General features: G+C 38.4%; 1 protein-coding gene across 1 annotated transcript; it reads left to right on the top strand.

Annotated features, from left to right (window-relative positions):
- Positions 1-286: 286 nt before the first annotated feature.
- cnn3.S (calponin 3, acidic S homeolog) lies at positions 287-26,015 on the top strand. Its single transcript, XM_018260992.2, has 7 exons — positions 287-502; positions 17,296-17,417; positions 19,415-19,481; positions 20,399-20,536; positions 22,338-22,454; positions 23,318-23,464; positions 24,660-26,015. The coding sequence occupies exons 1-7, from the start codon at positions 446-448 to the stop codon at positions 25,005-25,007; spliced, it is 996 nt and encodes a 331-aa protein (XP_018116481.1). The 5' UTR covers positions 287-445; the 3' UTR covers positions 25,008-26,015.

The following is a 26,015-nucleotide window of genomic DNA, read 5'->3' as shown; positions in this document are numbered from 1 at the left end:
ATATTTGTACCTCACACACAAAGCGCGGGACACGGATACTGACTGACACGCTTCAGCCTTGGGGCTTGAATACAGTATGAGCATGGTATGATACCCGAGCAAAAGCGTTCCCTAAACTTCTCTAAGCGCACGGCTGGGGTTAACGGAAACATGAAAAAAATGAACCCATTCCCACAAATCTGCAGTTCATGCGTGGCCGGGCGAGCCACTTGATGGGGCGGGGGCTGGCAGCCAACTGGAGGGACAATTCTCCCATTCCCGCCTCTAGCGGTTTTACCAAAGTGGGTCCAGCTACATTGCGTACGTCACCCTTTCCCCCTTTCGTCACCGCCCATTCTTTCCTTAGGGACACGCCCACTGTATTCCTTTGTGGAGAGCGGGACTAGAAGGTTCTGTTGGAGTGCGCTATAGGCTATTGACTTGCTTTGCTTTGATCCGTGCGATAATGTCAAACTTCAACAAGGGACCAGCCTACGGCCTCTCGGCTGAGGTGAAAAACAAGGTGAGTGGTCGTGTCGTATATGTTTCTTGCTATGGAATGTACCACTCCTTCATGTACCAGGGGAACTGTCTCTCCCATCTGGCCCTGTTATAGGGGCGCCCAGTATGTGGTGGCGCAGATGTTTAACTAACTTCCTGAAGCTCCTGCGAGTCTCAGTCCTATAACTTTAAGAAAGTTGGTGCGTGAGGGGATTTTGTTTATGTAAATGTTGCCTCTCTCCCCATTGCGCTCACACTGAGCTGTACAGGGAGGAACTGGGCTCTGCTAGTGGAGACAATAGGGAGCTGCTGGTGGATTATCCCAGCCAGGAGGGTCATTGAATTCACACATTGAATTCACACTCAAACTGCAATAAAGGGGAATCTAACCCCCTCCCCCCTATAAAAGAAATAATGTAAACCTTTCGAGCACTCTAGCAGTTGTCATTATTATTAAGCATATGTAGTCATTTATAAGACGTTTGTAGTTTTAAGTAACCAATACCAGGCTTTCACCTAAACCGCGTCAGTGAGAGTGACGGAGAACATATGGTTAACTAACCCCTACAGCCACCGATTAGTCAGTCAGGGTCACTGATACTGGGACTAGAGAAAACTGTTCTCAACCTGCAAATATCTCAGAAAACTGATTAAAATAGATGATTACTATTAGTTGTAAAAGTGCTCAGAGGAGCAATCTGAGTAGATCTACCTCATTTTTCTATTTTTGTTGTATATCCCTCTGCTTTTCTTTCCTCATGAAAATATTTGTCACCTAATTTCATTAGGGAATCTTTTTGTGTTACCTCAGGCTTTGTATCTGTTTCAGTTTTGCAACGAGATGGGAGAGCCAAGTGAAACTGTATCAACTGGGTTGAAGCAAAAAAAAAAAAAAAATACTGAATCTGTATAGATCATTGAACTTGCAGGAACAATTAATCCATGTGCCATAAATATACTTATTGTGCTGTGTACTAATGCTCCCTGTGCTGTCATTTTATTTGTTTATATGCAAACACCACTGGAGTGTCTTACATTTACGTCTTGGTTTTAAAGGACAAGGAAAGTGTAACTAAAGAAGTAGGTGGAAATGTTGTACATTATGTTTTGTGCTTCTGTACCAGCCCAAGGCAACCACAGCCCTTTAGCAGTAAAGATCTGTGTCTCCAAAGATGCCCCAGTAGCTCCCCATCTTCTTTTCTGCTGATTCACTGCACATGCTCTGTGCTGCTGTCACTTACTGAGCTTAGGGACCCACTCACAATATACAGTACACATAGAATAGTAATGTCACAATATAAGACTGATTAGTAATTTATACAGATAATCACTACATGTCAGCACAGAAACCAGTGCAATTAGCATCAGAATTTAATAATCAGCCCTGTAGCATCAGCTGATATTACAGACGAACCTCATTTTCTGCTGGATAATTAGTGACGACCCCTAAGCTTAGCTTCTCAACAGCTGCTCAGATCCCACTGAGCATGTGAGTGTCACAGACACTTTCCGAGATGGTGACCCCCTGTGACAAGTTTGAAGTCCTGGATCGTTGCTGCTATTGACAAGCTGAAACTTTAGGCAGGTGCAATAAGTTCAGTATATAAAATATGGCATTTTTAGGGTTTCGTTCTCCTTTAAATATAAACAGAAACACACTTATCATTTAGATATGATTTTAATGTAAGGGCTGCTTTGCTCTCCTAAAGGAACTTCTATTCCCAACTGCCTAGCAAAGCAGTTTCCCAAAACCCTCATTACATTGCTGTAGTGGGTGTTAGGGCTAGTGAGGGATGCGCTGCACTGCTGAGGGCATTCATGGTGGTTTCTTTGCAAAGGGTAAAAGGTAACAGTCTAATACAGTGATCCCCAACCAATAGCTTGTGAGCAACATGCGCTCTCCAACCCATTGGATGTTGCTCCCAGTGGCCTCCCATTGAATGTGGCTCACGGGTAAAAAAGGTTGGGGACTCCTGGTCTAATACTATAAGGACTATAGTGCCTAAGGCCATTTGCCATTGGAATAGTCACCCACTATTGTCACTAGAAAACCAATAATATAGTATTGTGTTGGCAACATTCTTGGTAAAACATTTGCATATTGGATAGGTGCCAATATAAAATCATCATGTTTTTGAAACCCTTGTTTTCTGTGAACTTTGACTATTTGTAGAGGTTTTACTTCCATGACCTGCCTTGGTGGATCAAGCTTTATAGTTGACACAGGCCCAATGTTAATACAGGTATGGGTTCCATTATCCGGAAACCCGTTATTCATAGAGTTCAGAATTATGGAAAGGCCCTCTCCCATAGAATCCATTTTATCGAAATAATCAAAATTTTTTAAAATGATTTCCTTTTTCTCTGTAACAATAAAACAGTACCTTGTACTTGATCCAAACGAAGACATAATGAACCCGTATTGAAAGTAGAATTAGCCCATTGGGCTTATTAAATGTTTACATGATTTTCTAGTAGACTTAAGGTATGAAGATCCAAATAACAGAAAGATCTGTTATCCATTAAGCCCCAGGTCCCAAGCATTCTGGATAACAGGTCCCATACCTGCAGTAGATAATAGATTGGTATGTCGGTTGTTTTTCTTTCTTTTTTTATACCTGCTTTCTCCACTTATCTAATACATCAAACCAATTTTATAGCTATTTCTATTCTTTCATACTTTCTCTGTCATGATGTGTGATGTTTTCCCAGTAGCTGCTTTTTAGCACACACCTACATTGATACATCTGTTGTCCTGGAAAAAATTAGCTGGGTCTGTTTGACAAGGTGTGCTAATTCCTATAGACTTGTTACAGGGCAAGTTACCTAACTCTGTACTGGGTGGAGATGGTAGAGACTATGCAGAGAGCTTTAGTTCCTTATCAGATGGATGGGATGTTAGTTGGGCGTTCCTTTAAACTGTCATGTTGCAACTTTGAAAGGGATTCATCTGTTAATCAAGCAAGGGGTGTCACATGGCTGTTGGATTGTTTTTGTGCATATCAACAGTTTTTGTAATACAAATCATCAGGCCAAGATGATTTGAGGTCATGGCGTGTCATATTAGGAAATAAGCACATAGTGAAAAAGTGAGATGGGAACATACATGGAATACTAAGCAACATAAGAACTATTTTAGCCCTTTACCATTCTTGTTGCAGTCCTAATATTAAGTTTAAAGGGATCCTGTCATCGGAAAACATGTTTTTTTCAAAACGCATCAGTTAATAGTGCTACTCCAGCTGAATTCTGCACTGGAATCCATTTCTCAAAAGAGCACACAGATTTTTTTATATTCAATTTTGAAATCTGACATGGGGATAGACATTTTGTCAATTTCCCAGCTGCCCCTGGTCATGTGACTTGTGCCTGCACTTTAGGAGAGAAATGCTTTCTGGCAGGCTGCTGTTTTTCCTTCTCAATGTAACTGAATGGTGTCTCAGTGGGACATGGGTTTTTACTATTGAGTGTTGTTCTTAGATCTACCAGGCAGCTGTTATCTTGTGTTAGGGAGCTGTTATCTGGTTACCTTCCCATTGTTCTTTTGTTTGGCTGCTGGGAGGAAAAGGGAGGGGGTGATCTCACTCCAACTTGCAGTACAGCAGTAAAGAGTGATTGAAGTTTATCAGAGCACAAGTCACATGACTTGGGGCAGCTGGGAAATTGACAATATGTCTAGCCCCATGTCAGATTTCAAAATTGAATATAAAAAAATCTGTTTGCTCTTTTGAGAAATGGATTTCAGTGCAGAATTCTGCTGGAGCAGCCCTATTAACTGATTCATTTTGGAAAATTTTTTTTTTCCCATGACAGTATCCCTTTAATCCTTCCAACAAAGTGTTGACATCAGACCAGCAATTCGAGTTCTTATAAATAGACCTAAATTGCTGAGCAGAGGAAGCCATTTCTAGGCTAATCCAATACAAGTAATAGCGTTACTACTATGCATCATCCGCTATTAACATCAGCAAAGGGATTTTAAATCAACCTTCTGCTGGTCAGTGCCTAAAAGAAAAATAGTGCTTTATATGAAAGAGTCCAGCAAAATATGCCCATTGTAGCATATTATAGTTAATATAGATTTGTAGATTTTTTTTTTTTTTTAACACAAAGCAGCTATACATGGTCAGAAATAATGTAACTTTCGTTGTACAAGAAATGTTGCCAGGGGCATTCAGGTGACTTCCTTGTGTGTTTAAATACTTTGAGAAACTATCTGAGAATGCAACGATGGGCTTCCTTATTGGTGCTTCCATTTTGCAAATATCCAAGTTGCTAGAGACATCAACATCATCATTTTAATGGCAGCAATCATTTACACAGTGTTTTACTATAATATCATCATTAGGGTCAGCTTCTTCAGGGGCCTGTTTTTATGTTTATAAAGTGTGGATGGAAACCCATGCAGTTACAATGAGATGTTCAAACTCCTTGGCTCCAGTTGGAATCTTTAATGACCCAGCTCAGCAAGGTGATAGTGCTGACCACTAAGTTATTACAACGAGGCTTCAGTTTGGCACACACACAGATTGTGCAAAACACATGCATGAGGCCCAATATTCATGTACTACCGATATTGATTGGTTTAAGATAAGTCTGCACAAAGCACCATATTGGCTAGCATATGAGGAAGAGAAGAGAAGCTGCAGACCCTCTTCACTCCCTAATATTTTTGATCGTACAGACTGTGTCCAAACAGTAGGAAGGTGGCCACACCATGTATGGCTCTTTCTACAGTATCCATCTGTTTGGCCCATGAGCAGATCTGTCAGCATGCAGGGCTACAATGTGTATGTCCACCTTTACAATAAATGAATGAGCAAAACTTGCCAAGTCAAACAGTAGGTTATAGCACCCTCATAGCAAGAACATAACCAACTAAACTACTCTACATTTGTTGGCACTTAGAGGGTGAAAGGAGGAGCAACTTTATTCTTCCAACTAAGTAGACACATGGGTGTTCTAGTGCACTTTCAGGCTGTGCTGTTCTTCAGCAGCTTCTGTACTTAGGACAGATCTCGGGGGTATTGTACTGTAGCTGCAAACAACAAATGTAATGCATTGTGCAACGGTTAAATGCATTTTATGCAGTTGAAGTATTTTGCCTGCATCTTAAATGACCCTACCCTGCTATAAATATAGGCTGAAATGTAGTGCAGCTCTCACATTTTTCAAGTTCACTAAATGTGTACATAGCTTTAATGTTTTATGAACAGAAATCTGAAATTAAATATCGTAAAAAAAAAAAAGGAACTACGGGGCACTTCTGTGCTGACATTTTTTGCTTACGGAGTTATTAGTGCTTGTCACTGCACTGGTGAATTTGTACCCAAAATCTATATTTTCGGGTTGAACTTTGTTCATGTTAACAAAAATGCTGCCAGTGGATCCACTCGATGTGTCTTTAGCTTTAAAGGGGTAGTATTCCCCTCCCCCCCTTTTCAATATCCATTAAATGAATAAGGCTTGTGCTGAAAAACAGGCTGGCTGAAGGGAAAGATTTGTGTATTCTCATTTGATTTGTTTTTACCTTGTCAGGACAAGAAGCAAGTAACTGAACATAAAGATGTGTCTTTCCATTTTACCCAGTTTAGTGTAAGAAATAACAAAATTATACATATTCCTTATTAAAACAATAGACAAAAAGTGCAAACATTATATTATGGGGAAGTATAATGCCCCTTAAATATGGCAAAAAGGCCAGGAATGTTGCTTAAGTATTTAACTAAATTAGTTAATTTCCTAAAGGGAGCATTGTTGTGTGTGACATTCATAACTGTTTCCTCAAATCACATGGTCTTTTGTTTGAATATATCAAAAAGGATACAATGGAGGTTAGCCAGAGCAGGTAAACCTGGTACTGTGCTATCATATCCTATGTGCTATCATATCCTATGTGCTATCATATCCTATGTGCTATCATATCCTATGTGCTGATGTTGGAAGGGAAGCTAGAGTGTTCTTTCAAAGAGAAGGGAAATGTTGCTCTTATGACATATAAATGATAGTCATGTGGAGAGACACTGTACATTGCTTCTCATTATAGTAATGGGAATTGGGAAACCATACTGAGTATGACATAAGGCTATACCTCCCAACTGTCCTGTTTTTAGAGGGACAGTCCCTCTTTTGACAGCTCAACCCGTTATCCCTCGTTTGTACTGGAAAGTCCAGTTTTTCTCTGCACTGAACAGCCAGAAAAAGAAACAACATTTCTAACTTAATTGGCTTTTGGCAGAGAGCCCAGAACAGCCACAGCAGCAGATAAGATACTTTTGTAACAATTTCGAGATAAGCAAAAAAGTAATTGTAACAATATAATATAACAGGTCCCTTGGGAAAAGTTAGACTCGCAGTTTAAAGGGCAATTCACCTCCATTAGTTATTACTGATAAAAAACCACAGAAATATGTTCAAACTTTCATAACCTGCTAAATTATGTAAAATGAACATGGTAATTAGCGGGTGTGGCCACAAAAATGGGCATGTTCAAGAACATTTTCACCACGCTACACGTGGCAACTTTTTTGTCCCTCTTTTTATTTTCAAAATGTTGGGAGGTATGATAAGGGCTGAAACATCATTTGAAAGTTTGGGTGAGAATTTTATCTATAGGAGTAGTCTTGTGACCACGTGGAACAATTAACCAGAAACACTGAGGCCTATGTTGAAAGTTGAGTTGCAAATTGTTGGGCTTATACAGTACAAGCAATGATTCCTAGATTTGTCTGGCGATTTGTCTTCCTTAAGACAGAGACACGTGCTACTTGGGCCATTCCCTTATGTCATTTTAAGATGATTTAATAAGATGTAAAAGCTCTTCTTTCCCCGTGTTCCTATCGGTAAATCTCTTCTAATAAAGGGTAAATTCACACCTTTTACTTCCGATTTCCTCCTTGCACTTAAAGTCTGAAAAGGAAACTGAAGAGGATAATGGTGTTGCCTGTCTGCTCAATATTAATTAGCCTTCTTCTTCAAAGTCTGGGAAAACTCAGGGGGAAAAAATAAAGTCTTATCCTTCTCCTATCCCCTTCCCCCCCCCCCATCACATTCCAGGGGCATTACCTCACAGCTTCTGGGCCGAGGAAGCATCCAATGGTTTAGGCTCTGCATACAGAATGCTCATTGTCTGCTACCAGGGGCTGCAGCCAAGCAGCAGAGCACAAAGGCTTGCTGCTGGTTTTCCCATTTCAATAACCCCTTCAGCATGGTATTTCTTCTTACCTAGTGTTGTGTTTGGCCATTGTCATTTTAATTCTTTACTGTTTTTAGAAATGTTTTCTTTGTACTTGTCGCCTATTCTGTGTTGGTTTAACATACATCAAAAAGGAACTGTTATTGATAACCGGCCAGCTATTTGACAAGATATGCCTGGTTATAATGCAGATTACATTAGAGCAGTGCTGTATAGCACTTAATAGAGAAACAGCAAGTGAATGTATAAACAGGATCAATAAATGACTTACAGTACTCTGCGGTTTTTGATGCAAAAGGAATTCTTAGTCTGCAGCTGGGTGTAGGCCTCTAGTGCAGAACAAATGGAAAAGCTGTTCCAAGGCAAGGTTGCAGCTCCTTCATTATCGCTGATTGCATTGTACAGGACTAATGGAAGGAAATCTTAGCATTTTTATAATGTGCTGCCAGTGTACTTACAAGGGGCCCATTCTCTTTAGAACTTACATTTTAAAAGTAGAATAGTGGGGCACAAGACAAAAAGTGAATTGAATGTCTTATGATAGTGGGAATGGTAGAACTTACTATATCCCAGGAACAATGTAGGTCTCTATAAAAATATATTGAATAAAACAGCTCATATTTAAAACCCTGCTTTAGAGTCCTGCAGCGGGTTGGGTTCCCGCAGGTACCGTGCCGAATTAGAGGAGGATTTTCTGGTACGGGTATGGTCGCGGGTCGGTTTGCAGGTCTCGTCTAAATTTATATTATGTAATATTGTCTATATTTTACTCCTTTTAAAGTTTTATAAAACTTGTTTTTGTCCCGCCCACTTTTGATGAAGTCACCTCCGGTTTGCAGCACAATCACTTCCTGTTTGATGGTGGTTGGTGGGTTGCAGATAAGGCAGTTGTGGGTCCGGGTCGGGTAGCGGATCAAAGTGGGTAAATATGCGGGGTGCGGTTCGGGTTGCAGGCTCGGGTTGGGTCTGGGTCTTAGAAATTGGTTCTGTTTTAGATTCTACCCTGCATCATGTAAATAAACAATTTTCATAATAATATACCTTTTTAGTGATATGTACCTTTGGGTAATTATAAATAGAAAACTGTAATTTTAAGGGCCATCCCCTGGGATCCTAGGATTCATGGTGCACACTAACAAACCAAACATGCTAGGTCAAATAAGCCAATTAATGGACACAGTTCTGTCTTTTGCTTCCACACTTCTTCCTGTTACAGTTAGAGCTGTAGTATTTCTGGTCAGGTGATCTCTGAGGCAGCCATCACAAAATGGTAGTTCAAGGCAAGAGATGTAAAAGGGCAATATTTACTTAAATATTTATATACCAGTTTGGTAAGATTCTTTAATAGGCCACTTAATTTGATGTTTTGGTCTTTTTTGGACTACATCATATGTTCATTGGTCAGTGTATGGAGCTTCAAAAGAAGCCTTTTTAGTGATGGCACCAGAGTGGATTTTCCCCAAATGGAAAAGCTTGTCTAGTGACTCTTACAAATGTGTGTAGAGCCAAGCTGCAAAAACACCAGCCCCAAAATAATGTACCATGGATATGCGTTAGCTTGGGAATGAGGCAGGTTTAAAACCCAAATTTGACGATGCAACACATTGGCCAGTTCATGGTGTTTTGGCAGGTCAGAAAGTGAAGAGGAGCTGCTCCTTTTTGTACTATTGTTCTGTAGTAAGGCAGCTACACTGGGAGGCTGCTGTAAGAGCCCTGAGTTCTGACGTACTGGGAATAACCCCCCCCCCCCCCTCATGCAGGATTTCTGGTTAATCAGTTGTTCTGCAGAAGGAATTCTAAGAGTAAGTGCTGACTCAGGTGTTTCCAGGCATTTACACTCTGATGTGAATCCCTGTAAATATCTGTCATGGTGTTGCCATTATAAAATACCAGTCTAAACGACACAGGAGATTTTGTAGCATGATGTCAGATTGATAGATTGCATCCTACATGTCTGATGTAAAATATATTGGCACTGATAACAAAAATCTGATGTGTAAACTGCATGGAAATATTATCTTCCAACGGGACATGCCTGTCGGGAGTAATTGTACAACTGCATCTTTAGATGTAAGCACTGATTTGGTAAAAATATATATAAACATATTTAGCATGATTGGTCCTCTTTAAGCATACTGATATTATTTTATTGGTCAGCTATAAAAGAGAAATTAATCTTACAACTATTACTATCTTATGTCATAGTTTTATAATTAGGTTTGTTCCTATGGCATAGCCACACAGATTGTGCTTGTTACTCATCTAATATAAAAACTACCAACAAATTATATTCCACCTGACAAGTCTGTTGGGGAAATCAAACTTGGTTCTTTTATGCTGGAAATTATAGTATCTCATAAATATTAAGTAGTAATCTGTATTTGTCTAAATAAAGAATTCAACTTTACAATTATTCCTCCTCTATCATCTAAAGCTGGCCATAGACGCAAAGCTAAAATTGTACAAATCGAAGGTTTATACGGTTTTCGGACTGTGTTTGGATTGTCCCGACATTTTCCGTACCATGGTGATTGTCTAAATTCTTTTACTAGTGTATTTAATCGAATGATTAGTGGCAGGTCGGAAGATTGCAACGTATGATCGTTCGTCTGATACAAGGGTAAAATCTGCATGTCTGTGGCCAACTTTACTTAAACAGTCTTCCAGTTTGTAATTCTGGTCTGCTCCAGATTTGTCTAGGCCCTTGTTTTGGCAGGTACTTTAACATTTTTTACTGCCATGCTTTTCTACCATGTACTTTTTCCACTGATTTAAGAATAACCTAACTCAGGGGTGTCCAAACTTTATGCAACGAGGGCCACTATTGGTGAGGTGAAAATGTGTGGGGGCCGACCATTCAGCCTGACATTATTTGAACCATTAACATCATTTAACTCATTTAAACAAGGAATCGCGTAGCTGTAGCAGTAATATTTGGGCACATTAGTGAAATGATCTGCCACTTGGTCTATACTGCTGCCTGTGTGCTGAAGGTGTTAGTAATAGACACAAACTGGCACAGAGTGACGCGCCACTCTCAAATACGTCTTTAGTTTACTGTACTAGCACGTCGGTATGTCTATTGCACCTTCAGCCCTAAAGACGTATGTGAGAGTGGTGCATCACTACATGCCAGTACGTGTCTATTTCTAACACCTTCAGCACACAGGCAGCAGTATAGACCAAGTGGCAGATCATTTCACTAATGTGCCCAAATATTACTGCTACGGCTACGCGATTCTTGATTGTACTGTGCTGGCGGGCCGCATTATTATTCATTTCATGATAGAGGCTGAAGGCCGGTGTAAATTTGAAAACGGGCCACATTTTGCCCCCGGGCCTGACTGTAACATGCCTGACCTAACCTAAAACATAAATTCTATGTTTTTGGCAGGGAAAGTATTAAAGCAGATTGGCATGAAAATTAATCATTTTACTTTGGTAGGTAATAATAATTACTAGAGGTAGTTGCAATATCACTTCTCAGTGATATTTTTGTCTTTCTTAATCCGAAATGAACTCTAAAATCTTTCACTTCTGCTAAAAGTTTTTGTACATTATTATAAATTGTGATGACAATAAACTTCATAAGCAATTCTTAGTAGTCTCACAAGAACAGTTCTGACTTCCACTAGAATATTCTCTCAGTTTTAGTGCCCATTTTGTTTTAACCCCAAATAGCTAAACTAAAGGATACTAATCCAGAATGCACGTCTAATGCATAAGGAGAGGACCTTACTTATTGACAAAAGTCGCCTATAATATACAGTACCTGTGCTGCATAACTATTTTCAACTAAGCTCGGATACATACAGTAGACTACAATATTTTTCAGCAGCGATGTATAGCACAAGTGAAAGGTTTAACGAGGCATCAGATGTGCCGCATTCAACGTGTTTGCATAGAACCTGTTACAGTTCAACCGTTTTGAAATAATAAAGTGGTTTAAAGGTGATACCTTTATTGGCTAACTAAGATAACCATAGCAAGCTGAGTTCATAGAAGCCAATATATACTGACTAGTTTCCTTCCTTTCATTCCCACTAGCTAACATTCCATTTGCCGGTGGTGAAACATATGCAGCACTTCAGCTTTCAAAGTCACCTGACGTTTTCTTGTAAGGACGACTTTGCCCCCGTATGCTTCATCGCTGGCAATATTAATGTTAGCCAGTGGGAAGCAAGCAATTGACTTTTGTGGTCTGTTGCAGGGAAGATTTATTGCGGGTGACAAAATGTCCTAAGGTTACATACTTTAGGGTACGTACCTATGGTCATTTAAACATGCATTTGCTGTGCAGTACATTTAAATGCATCCCACCTCATGGCAACACTTTAACTATCAGTTTATAACTAAGGAGAGGACAACAACTATTACAAGAGCTGATTGTGGTTGACTTCCATACAGTGGTATTTTCAGACGTTTTGTTGCCTTTGCTGGAGACATGTTTTACCATAGACAACAAAACATCATGTGTGCTATTAGTAAATGTGAGATTGATATTTATGGCTGTATAGCAGAATACACCTGTTATTGCGCAAACCATGCAAAATGTGTTTAAATCAATTGTTACTAAACATTCAGGGGCAGATTTATCAAAATGTGAGATGAGAGTTTGCCACAGAAAAACTCATACGCTTTCTATTCATTCCTATAGCATTTTTAAAAGTGTATTTTTCAGTGGAGTTCACCTTTTGATAAATAGATTTATGTGGCAAACTCTAATCTCTCATTTTGCATAATCTGACCCCAGTGTGTTGATTTCATTGTCTGATTAACCTGAACACCTGGAGCAAATCTGTCTGAAAGAATATTATTGCTGAAAAAGGCAGCTCAACAAAATACTTAGGGCCCTTACACGCAGGCATTTATTAATGTATTTCCAGTGTGTGTGTGTGTATGTGTATATGCTCCACCTCACTGGAACGCATGAGTTAGTGGAGAGCATTCATTGTCGATGTAGCCATGGCACTGAACCCCCAAAACCAAGTGAGACGCTTAATGGAACCCAATCTTTTCAGTTGTCACTGTCCCCACAGCACCACATTGAAGTGCAGGTGAGACACTGCATTTTGAGAAATGATCTTGAGTTCAGTGTGTTATTCTCTTTGGGTTTCATCATTTAATGACTGGCTTCAGAATCATTACATACACTCATTTCACATGACAGCCATTTTTTTCTTTCCTGCCCCTCCCTTTATTATTTTCTTCCCCACTCTGCGCACCATTATTCCTTTCATCTGTGTATCTCACATTTCTTTCTCTAGACATTTACTTTAACCAACATTCCACAGCAATTGCCTACCAAGTTATAATTTTACATTTATTCTTATGCAGTTTGGCTCCATCTGCAGGCTGGTTTAGGTGTGTACAGTATATTTTAATATCTTAAGTAATTATAAAACAATTATACTTATATTAAATATACCATGACCTGGATGAAGGAAAAGCTTCATAGTCAGTATATTATTATAATAAGTGTCATAACATTGCATACACTGGGAGGCCCATATATCAAGAATTCATGTGAGTTGTTTTTTTTAACTGTAATACATTTGAATATACTCCAAATTTTGATTGAGGGGTATTTATTTAAGAAAAAAAATTGAATATGTAAAACTTAAATATTACCGACCCGAAAACTCAAATCAAATTCAACTAAACTCGATTTTGTGGCTAATAACATCTTCAAATTGAAGGTGGCGAATAGTCGAATTTGAATTATTCCTATTATATAGTTTTGATAAATCTCGAAATACAAATTTGAATTGAATTTCAGACTTTTGACCCCAAAAAAATGTGAATTTCCAATTCGATCCTTAATAGATATCTCTACTCTTAAAGCACAACTTGAAAACAAGAATAACTGGCCAATAGTAAACAAACACTCATAGAAAAAAATTCTTAGGGCGAAACCTCTTGTTGTGAGTTGATTAGTAATCAACATGCTTTAAAAGCCAATGGTGGAGCGTCTGCTTATAGGGTATTCTATAAAAAATGGATATAAAACTGTGTTTCCTTGTTTTTGTTTCACATACAAATGAGGAAATGGTGTCTTCACTCCAAAAGTGCTGAAAGTGACAGTAAAACTCTAAACAGAAGCCACACACACACACAAAAGACAGTCTTGACTATTGGTCACATTTCTTATAGATCATGGAAGACCCAAGGTACTATGGTCATCCAGTTAAGATACCCCAGCATTCTGTTTCACTCATTTGTCAATGTCTCCTTTAACACAAACTGATTTTGAATTGGTCAACTAAAGATTTTTGATCTCATTATATATCTCATTATATAAATTACAATATATCTCATTATATAAATTACAAATATCTGCCCAATAAGAAAAACAATTATCTGATCAGATAACTTTGAATGTCCATTCTAGGGATGCACCAAATCCACTATTTTGAATTTGGCCGAACCCCCTAATTTGCACATGCAAATTAGGAGTCCGGTTCGGCCGGGCAGAAGGATTCGGCCAAATCATGAACCGAATCCTGGATTAGGTGCATCCCTAGTTCATATGAATTCATGTATGCAAACAAGCAAGGTTATATGCTCACCCCAATTCTTTACATTTTATAAATACATTTTGCAAATATGCCTTTGTTATGTAAGAAATTACAGTAGAAAACCCCCATTTTATGTTTTTCATGGGACCAGAACAAATGGTGTTAAATCCAGGAAAATGTGAAATCAGGGAAATGTATTATGCATAATATATAGGTGGGACCACAAAACAACAATGTAAAATGAGGGAAAACTTAAAATCAGGGAATGTAAAATGGGGGTTCTACTGTTTGTGTATTTGATGAAAATAGTGAAATAGAGATAGTGGGGTTCCAGCTTTTCTAAAATTTACAGCACATTCCCCCCCCCCCCACACAGACACACAGACAGGGAACAGGTCCAGTAAATAGTGCATATCTGTGGCATCTCTCATCTTGCCTCTGGCATTTGCCAGGTTCCTAGTCTGGGTTTAGTAGATAAATTTCACAAAAACAGCTGTAGCTTTAGAACCAACTGCTGATCAGATCAACAACCCAGTTTACAATGTTAATAAGAAAAAAAAAATTCCAGCTGTGCTGGGAAAATATCTTTGCAAGTGCTCAGCAGAGCTATTTTAATATTTTTGTTTTTTAGGGATGCACTGAATACAGGGTTCGGTTGGGGATTCTGCATTTTTCAGCAGGATTCGGATTTGGCCAAATCCTTGTGCCTGACTGAACCGAATCCTAATTTGCATATGCAAATTATGGGGATGGCAGGATTTCACGTGACTATATTCGAAAACAAGGAAGTAAACCAATTTTTTCCACTTTTTCCTTCCCTGCCCCTAATTTTGCATCCAAAATAGTGGATTTGGTGCATCCCTAATTTTTTTTTTTTACATCTTATATCTTATAGTACATACAAAGGTGGTGCTTTTGTATGCCATGTTTGCACACTGCTCCCTCTTAACCTTTTCAGGGCCAGCTGATCTGAATATCTAAACATTTTCTTTTCAAGTAGATCCAGTTTCCAACTTTTTTTTTTAATTCTTAAGGTATTATTTGCTTATCTTGCAGCATTAATTTAGCATGCATTTTCTCAGGCTGTCAGGCCAACCTTCCTTATTAACTCACATATTTAAAGTGTTATCAGGCACAGTTTTGTGGCTAGGCCACAAAGGCCCGGGCCTAGGACGGCAAAGTATTTGGGGCGGCATGCCGGCTCCTCCTCCGTGCTCCTCTCGCGAGTGGAGGCTTCTCCTTTAAAGGAAAACTATACCCCCCAAACAATGTAGGTCTCTATTAAAAGATACTGAGTAAAACAGCTCATGTGTAAAACCCTGCTTCATGTAAATGAACCATTATCATAATAATATACTTTTTAAGTAGTATGTGCCATTGGGTAATCATAAATAGAAAATTGCCATTTTAAAAAATAAGGGCCGCCCCCTGAGACCATAAGATTCACTGTGCACACATACAAACCACATGTAAGGTCACATGAGCCAATTAACAGACAGAGTTCTGCCTTTTGCTTCCTCACTTCTTCCTGTTACAGTTAGTGTTGTAGTATTTCTGGTCAGGTGATCTCTGAGGCAGCACAGATAGAGTCACGAAATGGTGGTTCAAGGCAAGAGATGTAAAAGGGCAATATTTATGTAAATATATATTCTAGTTTGGTAAGATTCTTTAATATGTCATTCAATTTGATATAAACTATCTGTTGCTTAAGTATTCATTTTGGGGGTATAGTTTTCCTTTAAGGCAACATTTGATTGCTCTGCAATATTTTATCTGAACAGTCTCCTGATTAAGGAAATGGTTTAACATTATTATGTGCCATGTTTGCTAATGATGCAGTAAAGGCATACAATATAGCTAGACATTGCTTTGTGTGTTGGGTGTAAGGCACATGTGACATTTGGTCCATTGCTGCCCTCCAGCAGAGAAAATGCTGCTACCCCCTTCTATTACTAGTAAATGAAAAGCATGATATTTGACTCATATAGTGCAAAATTATTTGGAATGTGACCTCAGAATGTTATCAGATAATACAATAAATGTATAAGAGAGGGTTTTGTTTAGGGACTAGGAAAGACTTCACATGTATCAGACTTTATATTTATACCATCTTAAGGAAAACTTCCAAACTTCCCACTCATGGTTTCATGCAGAAAAAGTTTATAGCATTTGTCAGAAAGCCAGGGGTTGTGGGGAAATTTGAAACAGATTTTTCACTTGTTAGGTCATGTAAAACGTCTAGTTTTTTGCTGCAATGCAGAAACTTCAAATACTCTCCTCAAGATAAATATTATAGTTAATTAACTGAGGAAGAACTCTGCTTTTGTCTTCTATGGTTTATAATGACGGGAATCCATCCTTAATGTTTTTAAAATATGACATAATAATAAAATATACCTTTTAGTTGTCCCTGAATATTGAATCACCTATATAAACCATCACATTATAAGCTGTATTAAGAGGGTCATACACGGTCTGATCTTGGCTGTTAACTAGGCCACATTTGTTCCCCTGATTGATGTCTGATAAAGCTATTCATTGGGAAGGCTGTAAATGCCCATCCTATTATTATAGTGTCAGGCTGTGAATGTGACCCTCTCCTGGTTGGGTGCCAGGGCCTTTCATGTAGACTGATCCTTAGCCCTGGTGCAGCTTGCTTGGTTCCAACATTTGCAGACATTTCCTTGGTGTTTCTACCATATGAGCAGATCTAGCTCTGTATGGACCAGTGCTCATTACATATGGTTTGGTGCAATTTTTATAATTGCATAAAGGAGTGGGAAACAAGTATTTAAAAAGTTGTCCCACGCTAGTCCCTTCCCAGTTGACAGCATAGGCAGCCCCCAGTAACACCCTGCTCCTCTGTAGCAACGGTGAAAATGCAAACTTCAGAAGCATATACCTGCCACATAAATGGTTACATTTGCTGCATTACAGCTGTGCTAATACTCTGGTTATACCAACTCTGTCTCCTCTGTATTTACTTTCTGCTGCAACAATTATCTGTAGCTATGGCCCTTTGATACTTTGCTCTCTTCACTGAATGTCATGTTAAAATGTTACAGCTGATGTAGTGTATGACCTTTTTTATTTTAATTACAGATTGCACAGAAATATGACCCTCAAATGGAAGATGAGCTGCGTCTTTGGATAGAAGAAGTGACTGGCATGATAATTGGTGAAAACTTCCAGCAAGGTTTGCGAGATGGTGTCATTCTCTGCAAGTAAGGATTTGTCCTGAATTCCGCTTTTGCACAATGTAAAAAAGAATGTATAGTTTAAAGGGATACTGTCATGGGACAGTATGCCCCCAGTCATGTGACTTGTGCTTGCACTTTAGGATGGAACTACTTTCTGGCAGGCTGTTATTTCTTCTACTTTATGTAACTGAATGTGTCTCAGTGGGACTTGGCTGTTACTATTGAGTGTTGTTTTTAGATCTACTAGGGAGCTGTTATGTTGTGTTAGGGAGCTGCTATCTGGTTACCTTTCCATTGTTCTTTTGTTAGGCTGCTGGGGGGGAAGGGGGTGATATCACTCCAACTTGCAGTACAGCAGTAAAGAGTGACTGAAGTTTATTAGAGCACAAGTCACATGACTGGGGGCAGCTGGGAAACTGACAATATGTCTAGCCCCATGTCAGATTTCAAAATTGAATATAAAAAATCTGTTTTCTTTTATTAAAAATGGATTTCAGTGCAGAATTCTGCTGGAGCTGCACTATTAACTGATGCGTTTTTAAAAAAACATGTTTTCCCATGACAGTATCCCTTTACAGGAAATATAAAAGACACTGCTCTGGTTAAGACTTGTGTTTTCCTAGACTTCCCATTCAGTTACCACCTATATATTGTCTTCAGTAATGTAGATACTACAGGCAGATTTATTATGGGTCGAAGTGAAAATTCGAATTTTCAAAATGTTTTATTTTTTGATCAAAATTCAAATTGCGAATTATCCAAACTCAATTTGAGTTTGAATTCAAATTCGAATTTCGAGATTCATCATACTCTGGCCCTTTTAACTATTCACCACCTTAAACCTGCTGATTGGCTGTATAAGTCAATGGGAGAGGTCAAGGGATCAATTTGGTGATGTTTGTAGCCTTCCTGACATTCAAGGTTTTTTTTTTTGGGGGGGTTTTTTTTAAACAAAAAAATTTGAATCGAGTTTTTAAAATTCGATTTGAGTTTTTCTAATTCAAATCTAATTTGATTTGAGTTTCGTCAGAGCTGAGAAAAATATATTTATTCATAAAAATTTGAATTTCGAGTTTATGGGAGTTTGTAAAAACTCGCATGAATTTGAGATCCGACCCTTGATAAATGTGCCTCTTCATTAATGTTTATGGCAGAAAGTAGGATTTGTATAGTTTTCCTGCTCTGTGGGAGGGGACAAAATGCTACAATTTGCACCCCCCCATTCAGTCATTGGAAATGACCACATGAGCTGTCTTTAAATTACAAAATTTTTGCCACCCAAGTGCCAATGCCTTTACAATTTATAACATGAATGGGAAACTTGCTGTTTATATCAAGCAACAACTCTGTCCTCCTGGAATTCCTCCTTATAGGTGAATGAAAAGCAGTTGCTGTGAGGTGCTTCTTATTACATCAGTTCTCCCTGGAAGGCAGTCAAAACACTCCGTAGAGTGTGCATCATTATTTAATTTCTGGGACAATGCAGCAACTGAGCTGGTCCTAAGCAATTGTTTTGTATCATTAAAGGGGTGTTTCACTCTTAAGGTCACTTTTAGTATGTTATAGTACAGCCATTCTAAGCAACTTTTTAATTGGTTTTCATTATTTATTTTTTATAGATTTATAGATATTTGCCTTTTTCTTCTGACTCTTTGCAGCTTTCAAATGGGCGTCGCTGACCCCTTCTATAAAGCAAATGCTCTGTAAGGCTACAAATGTATTGTTATTGTTACTTTTTATTCCTCATCTTTCAGACCCTCTCCTATTCTTAGTCCAGTCCTTTATTCAAATCAATGCATGGTTGCTAGGGTAATTTGTAATATCTACCAGATTGCTTAAAATGCAAATTTAAGAGCTGCTGAATAAAAAGATAAATAACTCAAAAATAAAAAATGAAAACCAGTTGCAAATTGTCTCAGATATCACTCTCTACATCATATTAAAAGTTATCTCAAAGGTGAACAACCAGTACATTACAATATTTAGTATTTATCTAAATTTGCATATTTTTTACATTCTAGTCTCATAAATAAACTGCAGCCTGGATCAATCAGGAAGATTAATGAAGCAAAATTAAACTGGCATAAGGTAAGATAAATTGTGTTCCCTCTCACCTCTGGTAATACAAATAGTATGTACATATGTTATTTAATACCTGAGCGGGAATAATGCCATTTTTAATATTAAGGGACCACATTAACTTTTAACAAGCATTTTGTGCATGTGTCCAGGCTAATATAATTTCATCATACAAATGTGTTTTTAGCCACATCAGTGTAATTGTTTGCAAGGGCTGAAGTATTCACATTGGCACACTGTAAACAGTGCCACGTTTAAAGACAGTGGGGAGTCCTGTTACCTGGGCGTTCCTTAATTATTCCTTTATTTGTTTATAAAGGGCCAGTGTATTCTGCAGCAATTTATTATGGAGTATGGATCTCCCAATTGTATAGAGAGAAAAGTATTCACATTTTTTAGGATCTTTTTTTTTAATTATGACATATGACAGTTTAAAACATGACAGTTAAGAACATGGCAATGAAACTTTTGTAAAGGAGTCCTCTGAGCAACTTTCTAGTATTTAACAAAAAAAGGGGTGTATAATCTACTTTAGTTTTGTAGACGGCTCATGAGAATCAAGCCACCAGCATTTCTTTTCTCCTGCTCAGGCAATAAAACAAGAATGACCAATTACAATCAAGTTTTTGCTGATATTTAAGAAAATGCAGGCACTGAGCAATGTCTGACATGGAGACTACTGATTTATTCCCTGAGCAGCAGAACCAAGAAATTCTGGAAGCTCCGAGCTCCACAGGAGCTGTTTCCAAACGACTAAGAAGCCTAGCCTAAAGTTTATTTTGGTCAGATTTTTTTTTAAATGCCACACATTTGGTAATAAGTTTATATGGAAAGGTTGTTAGCTGATTCCACAAAAGCTGATTAAGACTGAACTCACTTGCTTTATACTGAGAAATGTTAATGACTAATTTTATGTATTTCTATAGCTGGAGAACATTGGAAACTTTATTAAGTCAATGCAAGAGTATGGTATGAAGCCTCATGATATTTTTGAAGCCAATGACCTGTTTGAGAGTGGAAACATGACCCAGGTTCAAACCTCTTTGGCGTCTTTGGCTGGCTTGGTAAGCATTTAAATTATTGTTCATGAACTAAGTCTGGGGAATAATATAGGCAAAATATAGTTTCAAGAAAATTAAATTGCCATTATGTTGTACACCTCATAGCATTTGTGCTGCTACACTGAAAAATTCTCCAAGACAAGTAACTAGTACCTCTCTAAACAGTTGCTAGTACCAGCCAGCTGTTGCTGGACAGCAACATTATTACTAAAGAGTCCTAGTTAATTTTATTTGTATATTTTGTGTTAATTTGTAAATTATATTAGCAAATAGCTGAAATAATATTACTACACGTAATGAACTCTGTATAAACAAGTATGACCTCTGAATTAAATATGAAGTTGCCTATACAAGTTGAGATCAGCTTGTTTGGAGAATACGCAGCTTGATCTGATCACTGGGCTGGGGATCATACAGCAGGGCCTATGGAGACCTGTCAGATGAGGACCTTTTTATTGCACTGATAGGGCCCTCGATGCATATGATTTTAAACCCGTAGTTGGCAGCTTTTATTGATGTCACCAGCTTAAAATGCAAGTTAAACTGAAAGTATGAGTAGAGCAGTGGGACTGACGTTTGAGCCCTGGGCAAAAGTTTAAAGGGATACTGTCATGAGAAAAAAAAATTTTTTCAAAATGAATCAGTTAATAGTGCTGCTCCAGCAGAATTCTGCACTGAAATCCATTTCTCAAAAGAGCAAACAGATTTTTTTATATTCAATTTTGAAATCTGACATGGTGCTAGGCATATTGTCAATTTCCCAGCTGCCCCAAGTCATGTGAGTTGTGCTCCGATAAACTTCAGTCACTCTTTTTTTTTCCCCCCCAGCAGCCAAACAAAAGAACAATGGGAAGGTAACCAGATAACAGCTCCCTAACACAAGTTAACAGCTGCCTGGTAGATCTAAGAACAACACTCAATAGTAAAATCCCATGTCCCACTGAGACACCTTCAGTTAAATTGAGAAGGAAAAACAGCAGCCTGCCAGAAAGCATTTCTCTCCTAAAGTGCAGGCACAAGTCACAAGACCAGGGGCAGCTGGGAAATTGACAAAATGTCTAGCCCCATGTCAGATTTAAAAATTGAAAATCTGTTTGTTCTTTAGAGAAATGGATTTCAGTGCAGAATTCTGCTGGAGTAGCAATATTAACTGATGCATTTTGAAAAAAACATGTTTTCCGATGACAGGATCCCTTTAAGAAAACTGCATTATAAAGAAGCCAATATGTAGATAAGCATATATGGATTATAGCAGTGATTCCAATGGCTTTTGAGAAACATGTTGCTCACCAACCCATTGGCTGTTGCTCTTATTGGCCTCAAAACAGGTGCTTATTTTGTGAATTCTTGGCTTGGAGGCACGTTTTGGTTGCATAAAATTAGATCTACTGCCAAATACGGCAATGGAACCTCCAGGATCTTTTTTCATGCTTGTGTTGCTCCCCAACTCTTATTACAATTGAATGTGGCTCATGGGTAAAAAAGGTTTGGGACCCCTGGGTTATGATAAGGGCACAAAGGTTGTATGCGTTTTGTACACAGGTGTAGAGAGAAGTGGTTATGCTTTTGTCTGTAGCTGCACTGAGAGGCACAGTAATTTTCAATATAGGAGTGGATTTGCTTCTCTTTTACTACTGCTAATATAGCCCCCAGGCCAGTGGTTAGGTCGGAGCAGCTAGCCAGTCTGTCAGGTGTGCTAGTTTATAGTTTATAGAATTTCTAAAACATCTGGCTTGATGAGTCCTTTTTAATTTGTAATCCAATGAAATTTCCAATGGGAATAAAATGTGTTTTTGCACCCTAGGCAAAGACAAAAGGATTTCATACATCAGTGGACATCGGGGTCAAATATGCTGAAAAACAGAAAAGACAGTTTGGAGACGAAAAGCTGAAAGCTGGCCAAAATGTAATTGGCTTACAGGTAATATTCTTTTTAAATGTTCTGTTACTTTCCAATTGTTCTCTCTCTTATTTCCTTCTGAACCCTGCATTTTAAGAAGGACACATGCCAATATATTTAAAGGGATACTGTCATGGGAAAACATGTTTTTTTCTAAAACGCATCAGTTAATAGTGCTGCTTCAGCAGAATTCTGCACTGAAATCCATTTCTCAAAAGAGCAAACAGATTTTTTTATATATTCAAATTTGAAATCCAACATGGGGCTAGACATCTTGTCAGTTTCCCAGCTGCCCCAGTCATGTGACTTGTGCCTGCACTTTAGGATGGAACTACTTTCTGGCAGGCTGTTATTTCTCCTACTTAATGTAACTGAATCAGTCTCAGTGGGACTTGGCTTTTAATATTGAGTGCTGTTCTTAGATCTTCCAGGGAGCTCTTATCTTGTGTCAGGGAGCTGCTATCTGGTTACCTTCCCATAGTTCTGTCGTTAGGCTGCGCGCGGGGGGGGGGTGATATCACTCCAACTTGCAGTACAGCAGTAAAGAGTGACTGAAGTTTATCGGAGCACAAGTCACATGACTGGGGGCAGCTGGGAAATTGACAATATGTCTAGCCTAAATTGAATATAACAAAATCTGTTTGCACCTTTGAAAAATGGATTTCAGTGCAGAATTCTGCTGGAGCAGCACTATTAACTGATGCGGTTTGAAAAAAACCAGTATCCCTTTAAATGAATACACACCATAAAGTCATTAATGCAGTCAAGGAAGCATTTGGTATGTTTGCAAAAAAATCCTTCCAAAAGTTCCTTTCTTGTGGGGCAAAAGTTTGAAAATGTGGTTAACTGTAATGTTGTGACAAAGTGCCAATTGTTATTTCTAGATGGGAACAAACAAATGTGCAAGTCAGGCTGGTATGACGGCCTATGGGACCAGAAGGCACCTTTATGACCCAAAAATGCAAACTGATAAACCATTTGACCAGACTACAATAAGCCTACAGATGGGAACAAACAAAGGAGCTAGCCAGGTAAGTGCAACCTTCAGTGCTGTCACCAGTAGGCATGTGGTATAATGTTTTAAAGGAGAACTAAACCCTTAAAATGAATGAGGCTAAAAATGCCATATTTTATGTACTGCACTTATTGCACCAGCCTAAAGTTTCAGCTTCTTAGTAGCAGCAATGATCCAGGACTTCAAACTTGTCACAGGGCGTCACCATGTTGGAAAGTGTCTGCGACACTCGCATGCTCAGTGGGCTCTGAGCAGCTGTTGAGAAGCTAAGTTTAGAGGTCATCACAAATTATCAAGCAGAAAATGAGGTTGTCCTGTAATATAAACTGATGCTACAGGGCTGATTATTAAATTCTGATGCTAGATGCAATGGTTTCTGTACTGCCATGTAGAAATTATTTGTATTAATTACTAATTGGCCTTATATTGTGACATTTCTATTCTATGTGTACTGTATATTGTGAGTCTGTCTCTAAGCTCAGTAAGTGACAGTAGCACAGAGCATGTGCAGTGAATCGGCAGAAAAGAAGATGGGGAGCTACCGGGGATTCTCTGGAGGTACAGATCTTCCCTGCTGTGGTTGCCTTGGGCTGGTACAGAAGCACAAAACATAATGCATAACATTTCTAGTTCTTAAATTTGGATTTAGTTCTCCTTTAAAGTGGTTGTTCAAAAAACAATGGACACTTTAAAGTGTCATTTTCACCTTCTGAAGCATTTCTGGGGGGGGGGGGGCGCCGGCCCACTAAACTGTTCTAAATTGATACATTTAGTTGATACATTTCTTATCTTTATCCCTACTAAGCAGAATCTCTGGGTTTCATTACAGGCAGCTGTTAGAATTGATACAATAGTTGCTAATACTCCAGAGATACTGGTGAGAAATGTATCAAGTAAAAGTTGCAAAATTGTAACAGTTTAGAGTCTGCACTTGAATTACTGAGCTGTCAGACTTAAACACCAGACACAGGGACATTAAACTTTAAACTTAAATTTTGGAAAAACAATAAAAAATAAATAATGGAAAGTAATTGAAAAGTTTTCATTTCTGGGGAACAATCTGAAGACAACTGACCTGAAAAAAAGTGTTTGGAAGGTGAACAACCCCTTTAAGAATCTTGTTATTCTTTATCCCCTGGCGTTTAATAAATAAATGACTGGCTTAACAATTGGTAAGCCCTCTCCTAAACGCATTTTTTTTTTCCGTTCAGGCTGGCATGTCTGCCCCAGGAACAAGAAGAGATATTTTCGATCAGAAAGCAGTATCACAACCAGTGGACAACTCTACTATTTCACTGCAAATGGGAACCAATAAAGTTGCCTCTCAAAAAGGAATGAGCGTCTATGGCCTTGGGCGGCAAGTGTATGATCCAAAGTATTGCGCTGCCCCCACAGAACCAATCATTCATAATGGAAGTCAAGGAACCGGAACAAATGGATCTGAAATCAGTGATAGTGATTACCAGGCTGAGTATCCCGATGAATATCAGGGAGAATACCCTGATGACTATCCTAGGGATTACCATGGCCAGTACAGTGACCAGGGAATAGATTATTAGATGTATACAATGTATTCAGTATTAGTTCCTTATTTTATTCAATGAAAGCCAAGCTAGCCTTGTGTAATTTACTTGTCTTCCTTAAACACTACTATGCTTTAATAACGAAACAATTTGCCTTATGTACATTCCTTTTACACCTTTTATCTCGGTTGCCTTTTAGTGCTGAGATGGATCTTAATCTACAGCCTTACCAGTAGTTTCATATGAAGTAAACAAAGGAATACTGTGAATAATGAAGGGAGCATTTGTACAGTGAGTTGTTTTCCAGGATTATGCACCTGTGCTATACATATCATGCAATGCATAATAGGACCAGAGCAGAGTCATCCCCCCACCTGTTTTTATAATGTACATCAATTGTAACTGATAATAATGGCATAGCAATATAACTTGTAGCTGTGTAAGTCTTTGATTACATATTAATTTTCTGATATAAATCTGTCTGTAGAATCACTTGCAGCAAAGCAGGACTAAAAGCACATGTGTAAGATATAGTTTTTGTTGCTATAGGATATTGACATCCTTTAACCCACCTTTAGCAATACTGGGACAAAAACCTATTTCTCTGGCAAAATTAACCCTTACCCTACAGAACTGGAAATTGTTTTAGCACCCAAAACATTTCTCCATTCTTTTGGTGACCAATATATATTGAGATAGAGCAGAGGTGCCAAACTGATTCATTAATTACTGATTAATTCAGAGATCTATATATTTAAATTGAAAGCAGGTACAAATGGCAGAACTCATTGAGGCATCATTTGAACTTTGCATTTGTTCTTCTATTATCATTTCTAAAAGAAAAATCTAGTCTATTTTTTATGCCTAAATTTAGAACTGACTCCATCAAGATTATACGGGTGACTACAATAACTATGGTTCTTTCACCAGTACCTCTTTAGTCTCAGAGGCACATTTATTAAAGGTTGAATTTCGAATTCATGTGAATTTTTTTTAACTCTATTAAATTTTAATGTACTCGTAATACGATTGGGGGGTTATTTA

Source organism: Xenopus laevis, chromosome 4S (assembly GCF_017654675.1).
Source record: "Xenopus laevis strain J_2021 chromosome 4S, Xenopus_laevis_v10.1, whole genome shotgun sequence".
Lineage (NCBI taxonomy): Eukaryota > Metazoa > Chordata > Amphibia > Anura > Pipidae > Xenopus > Xenopus laevis.
This window is presented reverse-complemented; position numbering and strand designations above follow the sequence as displayed.